Source organism: Plecotus auritus, assembly GCF_963455305.1.
Source record: "Plecotus auritus genome assembly, chromosome: 6".
Taxonomy (NCBI): domain Eukaryota; kingdom Metazoa; phylum Chordata; class Mammalia; order Chiroptera; family Vespertilionidae; genus Plecotus; species Plecotus auritus.
In genome coordinates, this window is record NC_137773.1 from 37,347,190 (window position 1) to 37,362,928 (window position 15,739).

A 15,739-nucleotide genomic window follows, 5' to 3' on the forward strand; every position below is an offset into this window, starting at 1 on the left:
CCCCTACTGGGGATTGAGCCTGCAACCCAGGCATGTGCTCTGACTGGGAATCAAACTGTGACCTCCTGGTTCATAGGTCAGTGCTCAACCACTGAGCCACACTGGCTGGGCTGTATTCATTTTTTATTGCCTCTTGATGAAAAGCATCCTAAATCTCACCAGGAAAATTACCACAGGTCAAGACCCGTGTGGGTGGGTGGGTGTGTTAATCTTCCTTTTCCTCTGGTTCCACAGCTGGGCCAGCAAAATGGAAGCCCTGACCAGCAAGTCGGCTGCTGACCCCGAGGGCTACCTGGCCCACCCTGTGAATGCCTACAAACTGGTAAAGAGGCTGAACACAGAGTGGTCCACGCTGGAGGACCTTGTCCTGCAGGACTCGGCTGCAGGTGAGGGGCAGTGAGCAGGTGCTTGGGTGAGCAGGCATGTTCGTGTGCTCGCGCCTGGGGAGTGTGTGTCTGAACGTGTCCTGGGACTGGGTGTGGGTGGGCATGTGCAGTGTGTGAACATGTACCCTGTCATCTCACGACGCTCTTCACCTCTGCGGGACCTGGCAATTGGGTGTCTTTGTTTTTTTTATATGTACTAGTAATCAGTTCCTGCCTTTTCCTAGTGTTTTCACTTCTCTTTTTGGGTAGGATTTTTTTTCTAATTATACTTTAGTAATACATTTTTATAAAAAAGTTGGGAAATACACAAACCATCACATAAGGAAATTATATTTCTTAATCCAATTGCCTAGTGATAAGCACTCAAATTCCAGTGTTTTTACACATGCATATACTTGAAAAAAAAAAAAAAAGGAGCCATACATACTAGTATATGCCAGGGATGCAAGCTCACTTGCTCTGAAGGAACAAATGATCTAAAAGAAGTGAGTCAGGGGTCAGGGGGCTGGGGCCAGCTCAAGCCTCATCTAAATTCATTCCCATTCATATCTTTTATTTTGTTTTTTAACTTTTCCTTCTTCATTTGTATTTTTAGATATGAAACATATCTTTTGACGGATTTGTGACATAAGATTATACTGTTTTCCTGAATTTTGCAGCTTCTCTATATGTCCTTTAAATGTTCTTCTGAAACATCATTTTAATGGCTGGGCAGTAATGTGTCATACTGATGTTGTGTAAACTGGTCAAGTCAGTGGACGTGCACTGTTTCCAAATCATCAGCTGTCTTGCACATACATCTTTAGTCATTTTCTTAGGATTCATTCCTACAAGTGGTATTTGCAGGTCCATGAACTTCTTTAAAGCTTTAACTGTGCTTTGTGCTTTCACTGTGATAGAACTTTCTCTGCTTTAACATTTTCCTCTCCACAGGAGATGGTGGGGTGGGCTCTCCTGCCTCCCAGCCCTGGACTCAGCCTCTAGGACTCTGCCTCTTCTCCCTGAGTTGGGAATGCTGATTAACTTCAGTCTACTTGTTTCTCTGGCTGAGGCATTTCAGTCCATGTGGCCAGACTGGGTTGGGCTTGGCTGGAGGCAGGGTGGCCTCTGGGGAGAGATTGGTGAGCTCAGCCGGGTTGGAGCCGTGCCCAGTGAGCTCACTGCTTCCAGAAGCTGTGGCTGCCTTTCCCAGACCCCTGCCTCCCAGCCTGGGCCTGTAGCTCAGAACTGACTGTTCCTCTGCACTGTGGAAGATTAAGCCTGCTTAGATGACCACCTGCTCGGATGACCTCCTGTCTGCTTGGATGACCTCCCACTCTCCATTCTTGTTTTCCATGCCCCACCCCCACCATCAGCATCTGTTTTCTTTGGAAAATCTTATAATTACCTGGAGGAGACAAGATAGTTATAGAGTGATAGGTTCTTTTCACCTCTACCTTTCAGAGTTCCTGCCCCTGAAATGAGGGGGCATGTTGACAGTGTGGCTTTTTTGGGGGGTATTTTTTCCTTTTACTAGATTATAAACTAGTGTCCCTGACCGTGCAGTCACGAGGAAGACAGCATTGCAGCTTCCTGGCCCTGGGTCCCCAGGCAAGGCTAGGAGTGGATGTTTGAGCCTGAGGCTGTGAGAGTAGATGGCTATGGGTGCTGCTGCTTTGGGGAAGAGGCTGGGAAGAAATGGCTTTGGAGTTCCCCTCCCAGTTTCAGGTCACAGGCAGAATTGCAACCCTGCACGAAGGGTCTTCCTCCTGCTGGAGTCCTGAGGTTGCAAGAGGTGCAGATCTTGCTTTACAGTGAGGGCTTGCAGTCCCAGAACAGCCTCCTTGGGGTACTTCTGAGGTCAGGAGCTCTCCCAGCCTCCAGGCTGTGGTCTTGAGCACTACAGTTGGGGAGCTCCTGCCCTGTGGTCACAGCAGGTCTGGGCGTGGGGGAGTACCCTAGAGAGCATAGCAAGGCCCAGGGTGGTCTCGGAACCATGCTGGGCTGGTGCAGCCTCACCGGCCTGGCCTGCCTACATGATACCTGGTCCCTCATCCAGGGGGTGCAGATAGTACCATGCCTCTAGGACTGTCCTCATCATTTTTCTGGATGATAAGAGCCAGTGGTCAGTCATGAGTGGTCAGTTGGGCTCCCTAGTAGACCTCCTATATTCCTGGATCCAGGTTTTCCATGTGATTCATTTTCCCCTGAGTTGCCAGCAAGGCCTCCCTGATTCCCCTCTTAGTTGCCCGCTCTGGCCTCCATCTCTCCGTGTCCAGTGGTCTGACTGAGTGCTCTGGAGCCAAGACTCCCCCATGTCAACCAATGTATGAGGCCATCTTTCTGTTCAGTTCCAAATGAACAGCACTACAGTGAGGAGCAAGAAAGGAGAGGTCTCCATGGACTGGAGCCTTTGGGAGGGCTTCCTGGTGGAAGGGAAATAGCCTTTGATGGAGGAGTAGGGAAATGGCAGAGACCCTCCAGTGAGTACCTTTCTGGTCCCCGGTGGAATTCTGCCCCTGGATCAAGGGTAACTTCTTGTTCTCACTCTCTCACTTGGAAGGTTTTATCGCGAACCTCTCAGTACAGCGGCAGTTCTTCCCCACTGACGAGGACGAAACGGGAGCCGCCAAGGCCCTGATGAGGCTTCAGGACACATACAAGCTGGACCCAGACACGATTTCCAAAGGGGAACTCCCAGGTAACTCGCCACTCTGGGCTTTGCCTGTCCGGTCCAGCCTGTGATTCTGCTACGGTGTCTGGGCCGGGTTGGAGCCACTGCCCGCTTGTGGTCTCTCCTCCCAGATGGACCGTCACCTCTGGCGGTGAGCCTCTCTTGGGTTTCCAGTTGGTGCCAGTCTCCCCTTCCCGTGGAAGCCGTCTCCCCAGAGCCCTGGCTCACAGCCTCCCTCCCTGTATTGGCCCGTTCCTCTCCTTCTGTACCTCAGAGAAAGCTGAGGCTGCTGCCCACACCCACTTCTGCCCCCTCCCTTTGATTTCTTATTGCTCAAGACTGATGTCTTGACTCCCAGACCTGTGTCCCACGTGCCCTCAGTTGTGGTTCTGTCCCTTTCATTCTGTGTGTACCGCTCTGAGCTCTGCCTACCCCTGAGCTCACACGCAGCTCTGTTCTAGCTCATCTTACTAATCTTCCCTCAGGATCCAAGGCCCTTCTGAGTGTCTACTGCTGATCTAGTTCTTTTCCCTCCTAGTGAAGCTGCTGAACAGACATCTAGTTTCTCTCCACTTCCTTGATTCCCATGCCCTCCTGAACGCACAAAGTTTGGCCTTCCCATCCCCCCTCCTGTCCACCAATCCTGTAGCTGTAAGGTCACCAGTGGCCAGTCAGCCTGTAAAACCAGAGGACAGCTTTCAGGCATAATGTTCTTTAACTTTTCTGCGCCATGTGAAACACCGATTGCCTCTTTCTTCCTGATATTCTCCCTTCCTTTGGATTCTGGGACACTGATCTCTGCCCTTTCTCTTTTGTCCTCTATGTTCATAACCTGTTCTCTCTCTCTCTCTCTCTCTCTCTCTCTCTCTCTCTCTCTCTCTGTCTCTCTCTCTCTCCCCCCCCCCCCTCGCTTCCCCCTCCCCCCTCAAGGCCTCTTTCCCACTGATTGCTCCAGTGTATTTATAAGAAGATATAGAAGATATATTGGGTTTGGGGGGGCATTAAAGGCCAATAATCCCAGGATTCAGTTAGACTCCATTAAACCTTGGATGCCACCTCACCCAGGGGGACCCTGGAGGAGGTACGAGCACAGGAATCATGGTTTGTGGGAGAAGGAGGCTCTCTATTGTTGGGTGGTCAAGGCCTAGAGCCCTAGTACTGAGGAGTCTGTGAACCAGCATGTTGGGGTGTAGGCTTCTCCTTAGACACCGAGGCCACAAGACCAGAGAGAAGGCAGTTCATGGCACCTGTGAGAAGGATTGATGAGAAGAGGGAGCCACCCAGGCATTGATCTTCACATGTCCCAAACTAAAATCTTCATCCTTTTTACAGCTGTCTACCCCTCTCCCTCACCCTTTATCTCAGCAAAAAGCACCTCCATCCAGACCTCGAGAGTATCATGCTAAGTGAAATAAGTCAGTCAGAGAAAGACAAGTATCACATGATCTCACTCATATGTGGAATCTAATCAACAAAATAAACTGATGAATGGAGTGGGTCCAGAGATAGGGAAGCATGGAAGAGAGTGTGGAATCTCAGAGGGAAGGTGGGGGAGGGTGGGTGGGAGATAAGCAACCAAAGATCGTGTATTCATATATGCATAACCCATGGATGCAGACAGTGGGATGGTGAGGGCCTAGGGTAGGGTGTGTGGGTGGGCTGGATGGGGTCGATGGGAAAAAAGGAAACATATGTAATACATTCAACAATAAAGACTAAAAAAAAAGAAAAAAGAGCCAGTTTTCTCCCATCAAAAAAAAAGCACCTCCATCCATTGGCTGCCAAAGCCAGAATCTAAGGCCTGTAGGTTCCACCTCCCTAATATTTTCTGTACTTGGAGGCCCTGACTTCAGCCTCTGATCACTTCTTTCTCAATTGTATTGTTGAAGTACCATTGTGACTTGTGTATCTCCAGCTCACTCCTACGCGTGGTCAATTCAGGGCTAAACCTAAATTCCTCCTACGTGTGGTGTTTGAGGTCCTGAAGGGCCTTATCTCTCTGGCCTCCTTGCCCATTGACTGTACTAAGCTTCCTCACCACTCAGCTCCTTTGTTCACCCCATGCCCTCTGCAGGAACACCTTTACCCACATCAGCAGGGCTCCATGCCTGATTGCCCTCAGTGCTCAGTCAGCTCAGCTGGCACTCCAGGGAACACTCTCTAGGGAGCACTTTGCAGGGGGTAGATTTGAGTTGGCTTCTGGGGAAGATGCTGAGTATCTGTGAATCATTTGTTACATTCTTGGCATCTGTGAGACATGTTGCTAAAAGCTATAGATAATTATAATCCTAGGGATCATAGGAGATAACTTCATACGTAATTTCTTTGAATTCTTGGCACAAATCCTCTAAAATCGATGCTATTATCTCTATTTAGAGTTAAGAGGACTAAGACTCGGAGAGGCTAAGTAACTTGTCCATAGTCACACGGCAGGTGGGTGCCAGAGTGAAACCCACCCTGTCCCTGACCCAGAGCACCAGCCCTCTCAGCTGTGTTATACTGCCTCCATCAATGCGGCTTCCTGGGCCTACAGAGCCAGAGGAGCTCTGTGGAGGTCCGTGGAGCGTGGACAGGGGCTCAAGGAACCGCCTGCCCTAACACAGAGGCTCTGGCCTGCCTACTAGCTCCATCTTGTATTTACTGTCCCCAACTTCCTATTCCACATTGTTCCTGAGCCACCAGGGCGAGCAGGCTCTGGTCTCTGAAGCAACCAACCCTTTGCAGCAGGGGTCTCATTCCATGCAGAGCCCCATCTTGGACATCAGGCAGAAAGAGCCCACTAAGAGGCGGCTCTTCCATGTCATCCGTGTCCCAGTTACTGTTAGCAGGGTTGTAGGGAAGCTCCTTGTTTTCCAGGGTGGGGACGGGGGCCTGTAGGTTCCACCTCCCTAATATTTTCTGTACTTGGAGGCCCTGACTTCAGCCTCTGATCACTTCTTTCTCAATTGTATTGTTGAAGTACCATTGTGACTTGTATATCTCCAGCTCACTCCTACGCGTGGTCAATTCAGGGCTAAACCTAAATTCCTCCTACGTGTGGTGTTTGAGGTCCTGCAGGGCCTTATCTCTCTGGCCTCCTTGCCCATTGACTGTACTAAGCTTCCTCACCACTCAGCTCCTTTGTTCACCCCATGCCCTCTGCAGGAACACCTTTACCCACATCAGCAGGGCTCCATGTCTGATTGCCCTCAGCGCTCAGTCAGCTCAGCTGGCACTCCAGGGAGCAAGCTCCTTCTTGCTCTCCATAGGACCTGCTTTCATTGTTCTCTAAGGAACCACCCACAGACCCTCCCACCTTGCTCCCACCTTAAAGCCTGCATCTCCCCATGGCTAACACACCACATCTTCTTCATTTTAAACTATTTTCATGGTCACTTTCCAGGGCTCAGCCCACAGTGGATGACCTGTGGTCACAGGACCTGCTGAAATGATGCTCAGCAAGTTCCCTGCCACCTAACGGCCAAAGCTGGCACTGCAGCCTTGGCTCTTGGCCTCCCTTAGTGTCTGTCTCATGGCTCCTGCTCCTTCTTTTTCTTTTACCTCTTAGGTCCCGGTGTTATTCTTTCTCTGTCCTTTCTGTATAGGTGCACCCTGGGGATCTGGTCCTAGCTACCTTCTCTACTCTTTCTCAAACTCTTCCTGGAAGCAGTTATCCTCATCCATGGCTTTAGATGCCACCTAAGTTCTGTTTTTTATATTCAACTAATTTTTTTTACTCTCCAGACTCACACGTCCAGCTGCCCAGCAGATACCTTCTGTGTGGCTCACAGGACATTCATGCTCTCCTGAAAACTACTTCTTGGTGGGTTTCCTGGGGTCCTCTGTAGCAAAAGCCCCTTCCCACTGGGGAGAAGGGGAGTCTGAGGCTAGGATTTGGGCTGTGAACCCCAACCCAAGGTAGGGCCAGCCTGGCTGTGCTCACTGTAGCAATGGCCCTTTGAGGTGTGTGGTCTGAAGCCCTGGTAAGGCTCTGCTGGGATGATGCCCCCGGCCAGCGGCCTGGGCTTCCTCGATGTGGCAATCTCTGTCCCTAACACAGAGGCTTTTTGGTGCCTGACTGTTTGCCTGTCCTGCTGCAGGAACCAAGTATCAGGCAGTGATGAGTGCAGACGACTGCTTTGGGATGGGCCGCTCAGCCTACAACGAAGGGGACTATTACCACACGGTGCTGTGGATGGAGCAGGTGCTGAAGCAGCTGGATGCTGGGGAGGACGCCGTCACCACCAAGGCCCAGGTGCTGGACTACCTGAGCTACGCTGTCTTCCAGTTGGGCGACCTGCGCCGCGCCCTGGAGCTCACCCGCCGCCTGCTCTCCCTTGGTAAGAAGGTTCTAGGGGAAGGTCAGATTGGGGTGGGCAGCTCGCAGAACTGGTAACTCTACTGGCCACTACCTGGCCATCTCCTAGGGTTGAACCTGTCCACTGACAGTGACTAATGCCTCACTGCTTTTGGACCCAGCCCAGCTACCAGCTAGCTCCTTAACCATCTCAGTTCTGTTTAGGGAATCCTCCTTCATTTTAGGAATCCGGTGCTGCTATTATGTGCACCTGCTATTATGCATGATGGAGGTTTCATTGTGGTTTGAGAGTAAGCTGTACTCCAGGGTTGCTGCAGTGACAATGACCTGACCCTATAGTTAGAGGCCTGAGGCCTAACTGGTGGACTTGCCATGGCATTAGTGTTTTATGTGTCTTGTACTATGGGACTGAAGGAGATCAAAAGCACTGTTTTTGCCCTGGCTGGTGTGGCTTAGTGGTTAGAGGGTTGGCCCACAGACCAAAGGGTCACAGGTTCAATTCCTGGTACCTGGTTGCAGGTTGATCCCCGGCTCCATTTGGGGCGTGTGTGAGAGGCAACCAGTCGATGTGTCTCTCTCACATAGTTTCTCTCTTTCTTTCTCCCCCCCGCCCCCCACCTCTCTCCTCTTCTTCCCCTCCCTCTCTCCCTTCACTCTAAAAATCAATGGAAAAAATATCCTGGGGTGAGGACTAACTTAACTAACTAAATAAAGCATCCTTTTAGTAACATGTGGGAACATCATAGTCTGGAATTTCACAGACCAGCAAAGACTTTCTTATGCTGATGCTTTTCACGAGTCTGATGTCAACTAGCATAGGAGTGTCCAGCAAGACTGCTGTGGGAAGAGAGCTTTGTAGATTCTGTCATGTTAGTAAGAGCCTCGGTCAGAGAGTCAGGAGACCTTTGGGCTTGAGTTTCCTCGTCCGAGGAGGGGCACAGTAATCCTGCCACGCGTGCGCCTCGTAGTGTCACGTAGCTATTCTTCTTGCCAGTATTTCAGCCTGCCTTCTAGCTGTGCCAGCATGTGATATGGTCACCAGGGATGGATGCACTCTAGGGGACAGATGTCACTGGCACACAGCCAAGTCAGGAGAGGAGGCAGGACTCTGGACCTGTGTGCTTGGGACCTCCAGGGAGGCCTGAGAGGACAGCCCCCTCGATGGCCAGCCAAGTGTGCCCCCTTTTTGCTTCTTTCTCGTCACTGACCAGAGCAGAGAGGACATCTGTTGGATTTTCTGCTCTGACTCGCGAACCCTGGTGAGGTGCTGTGGAAGGCAGGATACTGCATGCGAGTGAGCTGCTGGGAGAGACGCTGCTTATAAAATAATTTCTCTAAATGACCTAACAGATGTTTGTGGTTTCCTTTTCCTTCTTGTTCTTTGCCTTTTCTAGACCCGAGCCATGACCGAGCTGGAGGGAATCTGCGTTACTTTGAACAGTTGCTGGAGGAAGAAAGAGGAAAAATGGCATCAAATCAGACAGAAGCTGGGCAAGTGCCCCAGGACAGTATCTACGAGAGGCCTGTGGACTACCTGCCCGAGAGGGACGTCTACGAGAGCCTCTGTCGTGGGGAGGGCGTCAAACTGGTGAGACACGTGGGTGGGTCAGGGGCCCAGGCTGTGGACCCGGGCTTTGGCTCTGGACAGGCAGATTTGGGGAGGAAGTTTCTCTATGGGTTATTTTTCAGCATCTTCCCTAGTTCTTTGTGGTATCTGCTGAGGGTGATGTGTGGTCGTTCTTTGAGATATAGGACAGGAGACTTTCTCCCCTCATATCTCAGGTAGATTTTCAATCCTCTAAGGTATTACTGAGCTTCCCTCCCACCCCAACATGCCCAGTTTCTGTTGGGAAGAAAACCCTGAATGTGGACGTTGCTCAGGCCCCAAGGAAAGTCCTGGTCTTTGTAGTAGAGTCAGGACAGTTGCTGGAACTCGGCAGTTGCTAGAATTTGGTGTCAGTATCACTGGCCTTGAGAGCCCTGGATCCCAGTGCTTCCTTAGAGAGGCTCAGGTGTGGGCAGTCTGGGCCTTTTCCAGGCCTGAGTGCCTCGCTCCCACTGGCCCTGCCTCCTGGAAAGGCTCCCCATGCCCCAGCCCTTTAAACCTACTCACATCTCTGTGAAAAAGGTCAGGGGTCACCCTGTGCCACAGAACTTGGGAAAGAAGAAACATTGCCTGATGTTTGGGGTATCATTTTATGCCCAGCAAGCTGTGGAGTTTTGTTTTCTTCTGTGGTGAGGTGGGAGGGAGCCGCTGCTGAACACAGGGTGTGAGACCAGTGTCTGCAGCCAGCCAGCCTGGAACAGGGACTAGGACTCACTCAGCTCAGGGCTGTTGCTCTGTGCTCCCCAGACACCCAAGAGGCAGAAGAGGCTTTTCTGTAGGTACCACGATGGCAACAGGACGCCACAGCTGCTCATCGCCCCCTTCAAAGAGGAGGACGAGTGGGACAGCCCGCACATCGTCAGATATTACGACGTCATGTCTGACGAGGAAATCCAGAGGATCAAGGACATCGCAAAACCCAAAGTAGGTGTCTCTGCAGGTCCTTCTTGGGTCAGTCATTCCTGGTACCGTGGGGCAGTTGGTCGCTTACCCAGCTGGCCTTGGCCGGTGTCCAGCATGAGTCCGCTGTGGGGGTGCTGAGGTGCTGCAGACTCAGTGTGACCTTGTGGGTCCAGTGGGGAAGAAGATTGAGGAACCGATGTGGACAGCCAGGTCAGCTGAGCAGAGCACAGCTGCTAGGATAGAAGGGCACCCAGGGGCCAGGGCAGGCGCACAGTGAGGAGTGTCAGCTTACCTGACACTTCCGTGTGTGTGGGTGAGATTTTAGGAGGTGCTGCCTGGCTGGGTCCTGTGGAGCTCCTGATCGGGACTGCATAGGAGAAGAGTGATCATTTTTACAATATTGAGTCCTCTCACCTAAGAGCCTTCTGGGTGTCCTCACTGATTCATATCTCTTACCGTTGTCTTCATAAAGCCCTGCATATTTCTTCTTACGTTTATTCCTAGGTATTTTTCTTGTTACTGTAACTTCACTTTGTTTCTTCGTTGTTATATTTTTACTGGTTGCATTGTTATATTAGTTTACGATGATATGCTAAACTGTTGATTATAAAGTATATTTCATAGTAATAGCTAATTATTGACCGAGTTCTTGAGTGTGACAGGCCTTGTCCTAAGTGCTTAGGTCTGTTAAGCAGGCTGTGTCCTTATGTTCCTCTTCCCCACGCGGAAACTGAGACTTGTGCAGGTCACAGCTTGTCACTGAACTTACTCCTTATTCCTCTTTTGGTCTTCAGCTGATTCTCTTGGGTTGTTCAGATAGTCGTATCACCTGCAACTTAGAAAAATTTTGTCTTCTTCTTAATATTTATAGTTCTTTTGTTTTTAATGCCTTAGTGAGCTGCCCAGAACTTGTGGAGCATTGAAATAAGAGGCATCCTTGTCTTGTAACTAACTGGAAATTCTTCTGGTATTTCACTGCTAAGTATGCAGTTGGCTATTAGTTTTGTATATGTGTCATCATATGATAAAGTTACTTTTCTATTTCTAGTTCATAAAAGATTTGCTTCCATTTGACATCTTTCTAAGAGAACTGCTTGCTGCCATATCCCCACCGCTCCCCTGTCACTGGTGATGAGCAGGGAGGACTTAGCTGGACCCGCTATTGCTCTGCTCCTAATAGAATCGTAGTGGCCAAGAGGAAACCTAGGTTCCTGCCCCGCGCCCTGGACCTCATCTTGGAGTGACCTTGATTTGGGGTACTAGCATCAGTTGTATCATTGATGTGGCCGAGGGAGGGTCTAGCTCTAGCCAGTATGCGTGGAGAAGGGGGACCAGGACCTCCTCCCAACCCCCCTCAGCACTCCCCGCATCAGCTCCAAAGCCCTCCAAGGAAGTAAAACACTTTCCCGGTTGCCGGGTGAAAGCGGCACTGCTCTGTCAGAATCTCCTGAGAAATTCCTCACATGTTCCTTAGACCCAGGCAGTGAAACGTGTGTGTGTGTGTGTGTGTGGAACAGGGTGCACACATGCACGTGTGTGGCAGGCAGGGGCAGTGGAGGGGATGTTGAGAAAACTTGTCTTTGAACAGAAGCCATGTGAAGAGCCACACATGCTGACCGCTCCTTTTCCGGAGCCTGTGAGGGACAGATGCTATGCCGGCTTTGAAGTGGGGCCGACGAGCTTCACTTGGCCTGTGGGGAATGCTTGGCAGCTGCCTGGGAGTCCCCAGTCTGTTTTCAAAATAGCCCTGTCTGTCCTGGGGAGCAGAGCACAGCTGTCCAGGTCTCCTGTGGGTGTCAGGCCAGCAGGGAGGCTCCGATGCTTGGATGGGGTCTAGCTGCCCCCACAGTTGTCATCAGGGAGGAGCCGTAGGCAAGCGCTCAGGGAAGCCCTCCGCCCGGGTGCACTGGCCGTCTTACCAGAACATGCTAGGGCAGCAGAGCGTCCAGGTTGGTTGATCGCACCTCCTGACCACCGCTGGTCCATCTGCTCCTCTCCATCCCTTCTGCTACCCTTGCCCAGACTACCAGCATCTCTTGCCCTCACTTCTGCCTTGACTTCCCCTCTGGCCTCCTTGTTCCCACTGTGGTTCCTCCTTACTCAACTTTGCACTTGGTGTCCACAGGGATGCTTCTTACATTCAGGCTGTGAGTGTCCCTACCCTGTATGAAAGCTGTCCCTGTTTGTTATTTGCCACAAGGTCACATCTAGACCCAGCCACCCCGCCCCCCCACACACACTTGCCTCTTTAGCCTATTCTCTTATGTCTAACTTATAACCCACAGACATAGTGCCACACCCATTTTCATCCCTGGCCCTCTGCATTGCCGTTCCTTCCTCCTTCCTGTAATGCTCCCCACTTGGCTAGCTCCCACTGACATTAAGCATGCCCCCTCCCAGCTCTTCCATGCTGTGCTGGAACTACCCAGCTAGTTTTCTGCCTTCCTCACTTGACTGAGTCGTATGAGGGCAGGGGCCACGTGTTAGTTACCCAGCATAGTGCCAAGCATGTAGTAGGCACTCATGAGGTGTTTATTGCGATTAAGGGGAAGTTGGGGTGGGATATCTGGGTCTGTGGTCCCACCCATGTGAGTTCAGTAGAACAGTCTACAGCTGAAGCACTGGGGGCTGGCTGTGGGCAGCAGGTCCTTCCTGGAGTGTATCGCTGCACCTGTCTATGGAGACTGGGGAGAGGTGCGGTAGGTGAGGGCTGTGCGTGTATGTGAAGTGTACATGTGTGTATGTGAGGTGGCTGGCTTCCAGGCAGCAGTTACCTTATGTCTCAATTTTATCATCTGACCTTTTGAGACTTTACCTAAGGGAGTGGAATCCGTGCCTCCTGTATGTGCTTCTGCAGCAGCAGGAGCCAGTGTAAGCTGGGGTAGCAGGAGACAGTTTAGGTAGGTTTCTTGGCAGAGGAGGCCACTGAGGTTCAGCAAAACTGTGGGCTTGACCAGGTTGAGAGGAGCAGGCTGAGACGCAGGGATGCTGGCACAGTCTGAATGGCAGGAGCAGCCACGTGCAGGCTATGCTTAGGCAGGGGTGGTACGTAGGCCTGGTGAGAAAGGGGGCTGTCTGGGAGGATGGATGGATGGACAAGCCTACTCCATAGGCATAACTCTGCAGACAGCACCAACTTGAGTGAAAACAAAAGTGGGTGGGGATGGAGCAGGTCAGTGGCCAGAGACTGACAGCAGAGCAGAAATGTGGAAGCTCCAGACGACTTCACTGGCCTGGCTTCAGGATCATGGGGCCTCGGCTAGAGCCATTGCCTGCAGAGCTGCTTCCCTCACTGGCCAGACTGGCAGATCTGGTCCCAGTCTCTCGAGGAAAACACTCAAGGCAAAGAAGGATAAGTCTGTCCTCTCTTTCTGCCTTCCAGCTTGCACGAGCCACTGTTCGTGATCCCAAGACAGGCGTCCTCACTGTTGCCAGCTACAGGGTTTCCAAAAGGTCAGCAAAGGTGATGTGGCAGGGTGACTGTTCAAGCCCCAACTCCAGGGCCTCCCAGGCCCTACCCAGGGATTCCTTGAAGGAGGGTGGCTTGGCTTGTCCTACCTGTCCTACCTCCCCCGCTTAGAGCACTCACGCACGCTGCCTCTGGGGAGAGTGTGCAGGACCTCATCCAGGCCTGGCTTCCCTTCCTCTCTTTCTCGCCCTCTTTTGCCTTAGCTCCTGGCTGGAGGAGGACGATGATCCCGTTGTGGCTCGAGTGAACCGTCGGATGCAGCACATCACAGGGCTAACAGTAAAGACTGCAGAATTGTTGCAGGTATGGCTGGTCCCTGGGATCTGGGATTGGGTGGGGGTATTCCTGGATACAGGGGCTCCCAAGGTGCCCAGGGCCAGGCTGAGGGAGGCCTGTCCAATAAACTGTATGATTGCATAATGCTGTGAATATGGAGTGACGTCACATTGGGAAGCCAGAATTAAGCATGCCTGCGGCATTCAGCAGTTAACATTCAGCAAATATCGATTGTCTTCTATGTGCCTAGGAGCTAGAGGTCAGTGGTGGGCCTGGCAGGCCCATTCATGTCTTCTTGAATACAGAAGCTGAAACCCTGAGTTGTTCCAGGGACACCTCTAAGAGAGAGAGCTATAAATACCCTCAGAGGGCATGGGGCTGAGCCCGGTCAAAGGTTCTCGGAGGTAAAGTGCTCTGTGGTATACTGATAGAAGTGAGCAGCCTGGACCAGTTGGCTGGTGAAGGTGGAGTGCTTTTCTCTAAGTGCCCGCTGTGGAGCCCTGGCTCCCTGCCCATTGCAAAGGTGATTGTGAAGACACGTGGCAGCACTTAGCTGGAAAGTTTTGGGTGAAGCTCCTAATAATGAAACCTCAGTCTATTGAGTTCAGGTCAGCACTGGCCATCTTCTGAACATCGGAACTTGTGGGTTCTCTTGTATAGTGATGGCCTGAGACACTGTCCGAGAAATTTCACTGGCATTTTTCTCAAATCTCCTGCATCTGTTTGGCCAGAGTTTCTACATGTTTAAGGATCTCACTCTTCACTTGTAGGCTTGACATTTGGGTCTGATCAGTCAGAGAGCTTATTAGAATATTTAACTGAAGATTATTTGGAAAAGATTCTCTGAACTTGTGCCTGGACACACCCAAGCAAATTTATTCTCTCTCTCTCTTTCTCTCTCTCTCTCTATCTCTATCTCTATCTCTATCTCTATCTCTATCTCTCTCGGCAATTAGAAAAACAAATTTGAATGTCATCTTCATGGATATGTATGAAATCAACCATAGTTCTTAAATATATTTTTATTGATTTTAGAGAGAGAGGAAAAGAGGGGGGAGAGAGATCAATGTGAAAGAGAAACATCGATCAGTTGCCTCCCATACACATCCTGACTGGGGACCGAACCCACAACCTGGCCATGTGCCGTGACCAGGAATTGAACTGTCAGCCTTTTGGTGTACAGGGCGACACAACCAACTGAGCCACCCAGCCAGGGCCAGGCGGCATGTTTGTTTGCTTTGTTTTTTAGTGCTGTCTTGGCATTTCCTTTGCCAGCCAGCAGTGTTGCAAGCTTTGATCCTACATGGTCTGGGGGACAGGAACCTGGGCTTCAGCATCTATCTCTAAGTGCTTATTCCACGGGGACCACCTGCAGTGTGATAAATGCACAGCAGGGTCTCTGTGGAATGCTGCAGGCTTCTGGAAAGGAGCTGGTTCCTCTGCTACTTGTTGACATTTTTTTCAGCTGTAGTTGAGTGTTTGCTATTGAGGTTTTGGTGTTAATTGGATGAGGGCCAAATGGAGGAAGAGAGGCTACACTGCTAGAATTCTCTGAGATTGAAGACACTTCTAACTCAATGTCTCAGCCTCACCAAAAAAAAAAGGGATTTCTAACTTTAAAAAAAATTGATTTCAGAAAGGAAGGGAGAGGGAGAGAGAGAGACAGAAACATCAGTGATGAGAGAGAACCCTTGATCGGCTGCCTCCTGTACACCCCACACTGAGAATTGAGCCTGCAACCCAGGCATGTGCCCTGACCGGGAATTGAACCGTGACCTCCTGGTTCATAAGTTGACATTCAACCAGTGACTGAGCCATGCCTGCTGGGCTCTAACTTTTTTTTTTTTTTGTCTTCACTCTGATCTCTGCATCATAAAAACCCTGATCTTTCAAATGACTGACTCTCTAAAGGTTCAAAAGACTACCTCCTCACAGGAATCAGTTTTGATGTGCAGTTTCTTGTTATTAAAGGTATGAGTCTGGGGACCGGATTTTGCCCAGACCGTGAATCTGATTGCTGCAAATCCAGAAGTTTCCATGACACTTGCACTATTTGGGAATAGTATTAGGTAGTGTAGGTACAATAGCTGCAGCACCATGATCAAATGTGGTTCCCCAACTGTTAAAAGATAAGCCAGCCAAAGCAATG

At 50.8% G+C, this 15,739-nt stretch overlaps 1 protein-coding gene across 8 annotated transcripts in view; it reads left to right on the forward strand.

Annotated features, from left to right (window-relative positions):
• Window positions 1-15,739, forward strand: part of P4HA2 (prolyl 4-hydroxylase subunit alpha 2) — a gene marked incomplete at its 5' end in the record, with an annotated part of 102,422 nt that overhangs the window by 11,376 nt on the left and 75,307 nt on the right. For all 8 annotated transcript variants that reach the window (XM_080675047.1, XM_080675045.1, XM_080675046.1 and 5 more), the window contains 7 exons: window positions 235-386; window positions 2,929-3,066; window positions 7,119-7,358; window positions 8,731-8,924; window positions 9,690-9,866; window positions 13,228-13,298; window positions 13,518-13,617. In XM_080675047.1, the coding sequence (XP_080531173.1) occupies window positions 235-386; window positions 2,929-3,066; window positions 7,119-7,358; window positions 8,731-8,924; window positions 9,690-9,866; window positions 13,228-13,298; window positions 13,518-13,617 (1,072 nt within the window). The remainder of the gene's footprint in view (window positions 1-234; window positions 387-2,928; window positions 3,067-7,118; window positions 7,359-8,730; window positions 8,925-9,689; window positions 9,867-13,227; window positions 13,299-13,517; window positions 13,618-15,739) is intronic.